The 8641-nt window shown below is 40.1% G+C and overlaps 1 protein-coding gene across 2 annotated transcripts in view; it reads left to right on the top strand.

The window, feature by feature from the left end:
- The first annotated feature begins 6817 nt into the window (after positions 1 to 6817).
- Positions 6818 to 8641, top strand: part of LOC117381576 (polypeptide N-acetylgalactosaminyltransferase 10-like) — a 131084-nt gene continuing 129260 nt past the window's right edge. The window contains exon 1 of one of the 2 annotated variants that reach the window (XM_055226636.1): positions 6818 to 7163. In XM_055226636.1, the coding sequence (XP_055082611.1) occupies positions 7002 to 7163 (162 nt within the window). In that variant the 5' untranslated portion in view covers positions 6818 to 7001. The remainder of the gene's footprint in view (positions 7164 to 8641) is intronic. The other variant, XR_008648940.1, reaches the window with a different exon arrangement.

Here is an 8641-nt window from a genome sequence, read left to right as displayed (position 1 = left end):
AAAAATCCCAACAAAATACTAGGCAAGGCAAAGCAAGTTTATTTGTATAGCACAATTCTTACGCAAAGTAATTCAAAAAAATACATTAAAATCACAATACAACAAATCAAAACATAAATAATCACAAATGATCATCATACAATTAACATTAAAAGAGAAAAAGTGCAGAATAAACCCCTTTCAGTCATATGCACAGCTAAAAAGAACTGTTTGGAGTCCTGGTTTAGTCCTGGTTTAGTCCTGGTTTAGCCCTGGTTTAGCCCTGGCTTAGTCCTGGTTTAGCCCTGGTTTAGTCCTGGTTTAGTCCTGGTTTAGCCCTGGTTTAGTCCTGGTTTAGTCCTGGTTTAGTCCTGGTTTAGCCCTGGCTTAGTCCTGGTTTAGCCCTGGTTTAGTCCTGGTTTAGCCCTGGTTTAGTCCTGGTTTAGACCTGGTTTAGCCCTGGTTTAGTCCTGGTTTAGCCCTGGTTTAGCCCTGGCTTAGTCCTGGCTTAGTCCTGGCTGAGTCCTGGTTTAGCCCTGGTTTAGCCCTGGTTTAGTCCTGGTTTAGACCTGGTTTAGTCCGTAGTTCACTCTTACTTCCAGTAAGAGTGAAGATAATTCGTTGCTCATCCAAGCCGCTTCTTCAGTTCGAAACAACTACAACTTTTTGTCCGGTTGACAGATTTTCCTTTTGGCTTTTACTCTGGATCAGACCTGGACACACAGACGTCATTCCAAAGTCTTATTCCTAAAACAGACACATTTTTACCTCACATTAGTTCTTATTTTACTAGATTCAAACAGATTCTTTCTTAATTTAAAGAAGCATTGATATGGGGCTGCACTTCTTCACAAAACAGAACTGTCCAAATGTTTTACTTAACTATGTCCGTAAATTTTAATATATTTGATTTTATAAGTAGTTCATTAGTAGAATCATGGAGTCCTACTTTATTAATTATTCTTATTGCCCTTTTCTGTAGTTTAATTATAAGATCTACATTTGTTTTACGGTGTTTCCCCAAGATTTTGAGCAATGACCAAATATTGATTCAAGTAGAGACAGATCTATAATCAGACATTTAAGAAAAAACAACTCTTCGTTATCACCACTCAGTTTCTATAGTTTAATTCTGTGTTAAAATCTAAGAAACGTCAGAACTGTTAACACTGCAGCTTCACCTCCATGGAAAAAATATCTTATTAAAAAAATTATTACATTATATTCCAAAAAAAAAAAAAAGAAAAAAGGCCTTTGCTCAGTCGCCTTTTCTTTTCAAACCATCAGAGGAATCAGCTCCAGACTCTGAAATGTTCTGTAGATTTGAGTCATTTTACTAGAAATCTGAAAAAAGTACATTATAGATAATCAAATGTGTCGACACCAGTGTGGTTCATTTGTTCTGTTTCACTGTAAAAACCTGCACAGAATGATTTTTACACTGTAGGAAACATCACGTACTGGACATGAGGCCATTTTATTGTGTTTTACTGCTAATTTTAATGATAAACTGACTGTTTTATAATGTAATTGTGATGAAATGTGTGTTTTTAATGTGTCCAGAGGCTGCAGAGGGAAAGCAGCAGCAGCTAAATCTGGTACAAATCATCTTTTCTTTTAGTAAGATTAATACGTTTGTACATGGTCCTTGACAAATAAAGAAGAAACAAAGAGAAAGAAATATCGTTTGGTTGATATTTGCACTTTCTCTATCGGTTTTCAACCTTCAGCTCAGATTGATAGTTTGTTTTGGTTGATCTGCTGCATAAAAATACACACAAAACTTTATTTTAACACTTAAATGCAAATAACTAATAATTAATAACTTGTAGTTTGAACTATGTATTGAACATTTTGCACTTGTACATTGTCTTTAGTTTGGCACTTTTTATATGTGAATTGTTTTTTAATGTTTGTGACACAGGCCTACAGATGGAAATGAGCATTTTGCTAAATCTGGTGCAGCCATCTTTAATGTATCTGCACACTGTCCTTCAAAATAAAAACAAATAAATAAATAGGTGAGTTTGTTGCAAATTAAAAGTACAGTTGTCCGTCACTATATCGCGGTTCACCTTTCGCGGTTTCACGGATTTTTTTGCTGCATTTTTTCATGCTTTTTTCCCACTGTATGATCGTGCATTGTGTTCTGCGTCCTGATTGGCTAAGGGACTGTAGACCATTGTCCATCACTGTCAATTTTTTTTTTTTTTTTGCTATTTTGAGTTCTTTTTTTTTTTAGTTTATTTTTAACTTTTTTTTTAATTTTGAGGTTTTTTTTTTTGGTTGTTTTTGGTTATTTTGAGTTAATTTTTCTATATATTTTTTTTATTTATTTTGAATTTTTGTTTTGTTTTTTGTGTCCTCTCTCTAACTGCTGCTGTCAGACTCGTCATTATGGTCTTAGGGACTGTAGACCATTGTGTCGTGCGTCCTGATTGGCTGTTGGACTGTAGACCATTGTGCCGTGCGTCCTGATTGGCTGTTGGACTGTAGACCATTGTGTCGTGCGTCCTGATTGGCTGTTGGACTGTAGACCATTGTGTCGTGCGTCCTGATTGGCTGTTGGACTGTAGACCATTGTCCATCAGTCTCCTCCGTGCCGTGTCTCCTGTCCAGTACAGAATGTGTTCAGACAAATTTACATAAACGTTGGATCTCAGTGTGACTCTGAAGTGCTGTACGTTTGCGATTTGTTTTCTCCCCGACAAAACCCACAATGTCGATGAAACGTTCTGCACCGACAAAGACACCAACGAAGGTTTGAACTTTGAGAGAGTTTAAACGAGAGAGAAATGTGAGAAAACGTCAATGCCTGATTATATATGTCCTGCAGCTGTATTTTTCCAGACTACTTCAAAATAAAATGAATAAAGTGTGTGTTATTACTATCGCCACAAAAACTACATTTTGTCAGTATTCTAATAGCTTTCTTTGGTCAATGTCGCTCCCTTAAATTCTGTGGTAGTTACTTTTCTAAAACTCAAAAGAACACATTCGCTTTATGCTTGTTGCTGGTGATGCAACTTTCAACTCTTTTATGGGATCTGAATCTTTTGGATCCCTTCATTTCAAAGAGCCGTTGGTATTTATTTAAGCCTATATGACAAAATCCAAGGTGAGAACTCATTTTATCTACAAACCATGGCTTAAATGTGTTTAAAATGGTTCAAACTGAGAGCGGGAGTGCATTTACTCACTGAAACAACACCCAAACAACAAAAATACTTCAAAAACTAACCGTTACCATGATGCCAAATATGTTTTTTTGTGCTGAAATCTCTCACTCGCGTCGGCCGCTCTGCTTCTGAACTGATCGCTGCGATGGTTCAACGTTAATCTGGACAAAAAAATGCGTAAAAATTAGACAAGAAAAGGTTTGGTTCTTTTAAAAATGTAGATCTAGATCCAAAAGAACCACGAACATCACATCACTACTTGTTGCACCGAACGTAAAGCTGTATTAATCGCCGCAACTCGATGTAAAAGTAACGGAATACATTCAAAATACATTATAATGCCGGTATTCTGTCATTAAAAACAAGTATTCTAACCTCCGTTGCTGTTTACGTGTTATAAATTACACAAGACCCAACCTGCTGCAACTATCTCCAGCTCCCAGTCGCTCACCGCAACAACAACCAGCCAAAAAAAAAAACTAATAATAAAAATCTCTGAAGACTTATTGAGGATTTCATTTCTTGCCTGAGCACCAAACCCAATCTCCCGTGTCAGCCGGTCTTGTTCTCTCACGGTGATTTACAGTGAACCTTAAAGCGCTTGTCTCCGCGGCTCGTCTCCGCAGGACTGATGCAACGCGGCGCCATCAAACGTCTCCAGGAGTCAACAGGAAAATACAACTTCAACAATAAAGACTTTAACCGTCAACGCCAAAATCCTTCCACCGAGGCCGGACCGTTAATCACAACTGCACCGAAATTGGAATACGTCAGTTTGGCGATGATTAGCTTCACTCCGCTGACCTGAACGCGATCGGAAAATGCGGAACGATTATCTGGATCTGATTGGGCTGACAGCGGAAAAGGACAAAAAAATAAAATTAAAAATCAAACTTTGAGTGCTTTTCTCTCAACAGGATGTAACCAAAGATCTGACCTTCTGCGCGATTTTTACAAACTAAACAATCAGTATTTCTAAACAAACGGTATCGGCATCAGCATCGGACATGAAAAAACCCATATCGATCGGGAAGTAGCTAAATACATGTACAGTGTTACCTCGTTTTATCGCAGGGGGTCACGTTATATAAAAATAATCCGCAACAGACGAAATCCGCGAAGTATCAGCTTTATTTTTTACATTATTCTCTCTGTTTTCGTCTGTAAAACCCCTCACCACACACTTTATACACTTTTCTCACACAGGCGTTAACATTTTCTCACATTTCTCTCTCGTTTAAACTCTCTCAAAGTTCAAACCTTCGTAGGCGTCTTTGTCGGTGCAGAACGTTTCATCGACATTGTGGGTTTTGTCGGGGAGAAAACAAATCGCAAACGTACAGCACTTCAGAGTCACACTGAGATCCAACGTTTATGTAAATTTGTCTGAACACATTCTGTACTGGACAGGAGACACGGCACGGAGGAGACTGATGGACAATGGTCTACAGTCCAACAGCCAATCAGGACGCACGACACAATGGTCTACAGTCCAACAGCCAATCAGGACGCACGACACAATGCACGTTCATACGCTGTAAAAAAGCATCCAAAATTGCGCTAAAAAATCTGCAAAACATCGAAAGGTGAACCGCGATATAGCGAGCGACCACTGTAGTCTAAAATAGTATTTAGCGAACTCGTTTTGCGTAACTGCTTCCCAGTACAGCTCCTTTAATTTTTGTGGTAGTTACTTTTCTGAAAATCTAAAAATGCTTGTTGCTAGTGATGGAATGTTTGGCTCTTTTATGGGATCTGAATCTGAATCCGTTCATTTCAAAAGAGAGTCTTTTTTTTAGTACTTATTTAGCCCTATACGACAGAAGTATTTCGCTAAAAGTTCGTCTGACGGCGTCGCCTTGTTTGCTTTGGTTAATTTGAGCGAGTCGCCTTTAACTTCCGCACAATCGTCAACGCTGCTTTGTGATTGGTCGGCTCGTTTAACCTTACAGAGATACACCAAGATGGAGTTTCACAATATTTGTTCACAAACTCACAACAATCCAATGTTACTGTACAAGGTTACCACTGAAAACCATCCACAGAGATCGAAATGTTGTGTCTTCTTGGGATTTATTTGTGTATAAACTCTGATAAACACATCTGCAGACGGTAAAAACACATGTGCAGCTGTGTGTGTTATTAAGATGAACGTTCAAGTGTCTAATTTGTCCATCTAAAGTCTACTCTCGTCATTATATTCGAACCTTTTTAAGACACGAGTCCATACCGCCTCTAATGTTATTTACGTTTGACATTTACAATCTGGACTGAGGTGAACGCGGGCCGCCTGTTCGGAAAGTTATAGCTAAAACTTCCAAACGCAAACTGAATGAATGTCCCGACGCTTTGAACTAAAAATCAAAATGCAAATCTTGGGAACTCGCTAAAACTCGCCATTCTGCTCCAAATGCAGAAATCTGGCTGAACCTGAGCTGGGAGTACAGAGCAGGCTGGGGGGTATTTGTTATAGCGGCTTGTGCGATTAGTTTTAAAAGAGTGTGAAACTAGGCTACTGAAGCTCATTACAGTGTGTGACTCCGACGAGAAAACACACATCCAGCGTTTACGTATGACAGCGTTGAATAAGGTCGTGTCACATCAGGCAGCCGGACGTGCGCCTATAGCACTTCACTGTTGTTTAGTCACTGTTTTATTAGATTTTTTAAGCCTGCAGACACGTACATGGAGCCTATAAATTATGAATCTGGCTCTTTTCCCTTCAATAAAATGACCAAACTGCCACACACACTCTACACGTTTGTGAATGAAACATGCTCCTTTACTGTGGTCAATGTGTCTCTGTCCATTCCTTGCGCAAACGATCCAAATGTGCACAAAACAACCAGAAAATAAAAAGGCCCAACTCAATACGTGGCCTTAAAGAGCCGCCGTGTAACATTTCTGGTGCAGGGTTGTTATCGCTTTATTTATTTATGTTCCACTGTGTTGATGTTAAACTAGATCTACCTCCAGGTAACGTCAATCCAAGATACAAGTTAGATCTATAAGTACAATGAGTAAAAATAGAGGAAAAAAAACAAAAAAAAAAAAAAAAAAACAAACACCTGTAATTGAATAAAGGGAATGCAAAATTGATGGATAAATGTCATACTGTGGAACATCCTTGGAAAAGTAATGTATCTCCATGGAGACAACCGAGTAACATCAATCCACGTGACAAGTTAGACCTGTAAGTAGAATAAGTAAAAATTGTAAAAAAAAAAAAACAAAACCAAAAAACCCCAAGCAAACAAAAAAAACAAACACCTGTAATTGAAAAAAATAAATGCAACATAGACTATGATAAATGCCACACTGTGGAACATTCTTGGCAAAGCAATCTGTCTCCATGGAGTCTCACCCAATCAGAAAATGTCACAATGCACTTTACTCTGCAGACTGTATGGCTGTGTTCAGTGTGTGCAGTATATGTGTGGTATGTGTGCAGTTTGTGTTGTATATGTGCAGTGTGTGCACAGTAAATGCAGTATATGTGCAGTGTGTTCAGTATATGTGCAGTATATGCGCAGTCTGTTCAGTCTGTGTGCAGTGTGTTCAGTATGTGTGCAGTATATGCGCAGTATATGCGCAGTCTGTGCGCAGTGTGCGCAGTCTGTGCAGTGTTGCCCCCTCCTGACCCGTGGGGCTGTGGGCGGCAGGTCGCTCCCTCTAGCGGCAGAGAGCTCGCCTGTTGGCCGCGGCGGATCGTCACAGCCTCGGTCCGTCCTCCCGAGCCTGAGTGAAAGTTGTCCCCGCCTGGAAGTGCGTCGCTGCGGGATTACTGCGCCCGTCCACCGCCGCTGTTGGCCTGGTTCTTTCCCCGGAGAGAGACGCAGCGAGATGAGGCGGAAGGAGAAGAGACTACTGCAAATCGCGGGTCTGCTCATCGTCGCTCTGCTTTTCTTCCCAAATGTGGGACTATGGGCTTTGTACAGGGACCGAGTGTTCGACCACTCTCCGGAGAACACGGCGGAGGGAGCGGGCGCCTTCCCCGCGGTACAGGTGAGTGAAGCCCGGGCAGGCTGTGACGGTTAGCCCCGCTGTTACCCTCGGCTCTGGAGCGGCTGTGCGGGGTGTTTTTAGTCCGCAGTGATTGTGAACTACGTGTGTTTCGGCGGTTTCACGTTACTCTTTGGACATTCCTGTACAAATGATTAAACCAAACACATTTAAAACCGTGTTGTCGTGCCCGGTTTAAGCTAACAGCGGCGGGGCTAGGCGGTTTGTGTCGTGGCTGTTGTAAAGTTACCGATTGACTTCAGGAAGTTGTGAGGAGGCGGTGGACTCGGGTCTGACGGGCTCCCAGCAGCTCCTCCGCCTCATCATCTCCACATCTCCCCGGGTTCGGGCTGCTGTGGGCGGCGTTGGGTCCCCCGGGGGCCCCGCTGGAGGACCGCACGGACGTGAGGAGGACGTAAGGAGCGCGCGAGCCCACGTTTATGTGGTCACGTGGGGTTTGGCCTGACAGTACGAGGGGACAGCACTTTGAAGATAAAAGACTTTAAATCCTGACGAGTCATGGGACTTTTAGGCTCTTTTATGGGAGCCGGATCTTTTGGATGTGTTGGTTTCAAAGAGCCGTTCAGTAAATTGGCTCTTTTATGGTTTATTTATCTGACAGAAGTTGACAATAATCGTTCATGGGACATTTTATATAATAGTAATTGTGATAATCGGCATCATATCATCAGAAAAATCGACTTAACCGCAGGAGAGTCGACAGGGGGGGACAAATGGGTCTGTTATCAGGGCCTCAGGGTTTTAGGGGGCCCATATTTGTGAGGCGTCTTGACCCGGGCCCCCAAATTTATGTGGACGGCCCTGTTTATTCATAATTTTCTTTGCTATTTTATTTTCTCTGATGACAAAGTACAACATACCGAAGTTGTTTAAACATGGAACTTATTAAAATTATAATTATTCACATCCATAACATTTCTAAACTGTCAGCGACTTTAATCGTTATCGTGATATAATCGTTAATCGCACTCGTTTTGGCCGTGATAATCGCAACACAAAATTTCAATATCGTCTCAGGCCTAATGTGTATATATGTGTGTAATATATATTCTTTTTTTTAAATCTGTGGTTTAATCTGTGGTTTAATGGAAAATAGAGGTGGGATTTAATACATTTTATTTTTCCCACTTTTTTTTTTTAGCTTAAATAAAAATAAATAAATAAATAAATGAACTGTTTATTAAGCTGTACTGGATACATGCGTTCATTAATCTGCTCGACATAAATAAATAAATAATAATAAAAAATAAAATAGTTATAGTAAGAAAATTATACATACATAATAAAAAATAAATAAATAATAATAATAATAATGATTTTAAGAGTAAACTAATCAGAGAGAAATGATCGAGGCTTAAATGTGTGTAAAATATGTGTTTATATGGTTCAAACTGAGAATGGGAATGTGTTTGCCCTTTGGAATTATGTTTAATCTAAATACATTTGAATAAATAATTTTA

Source organism: Periophthalmus magnuspinnatus, chromosome 14, assembly GCF_009829125.3.
Source record: "Periophthalmus magnuspinnatus isolate fPerMag1 chromosome 14, fPerMag1.2.pri, whole genome shotgun sequence".
Lineage (NCBI taxonomy): Eukaryota > Metazoa > Chordata > Actinopteri > Gobiiformes > Gobiidae > Periophthalmus > Periophthalmus magnuspinnatus.
This window is presented reverse-complemented; position numbering and strand designations above follow the sequence as displayed.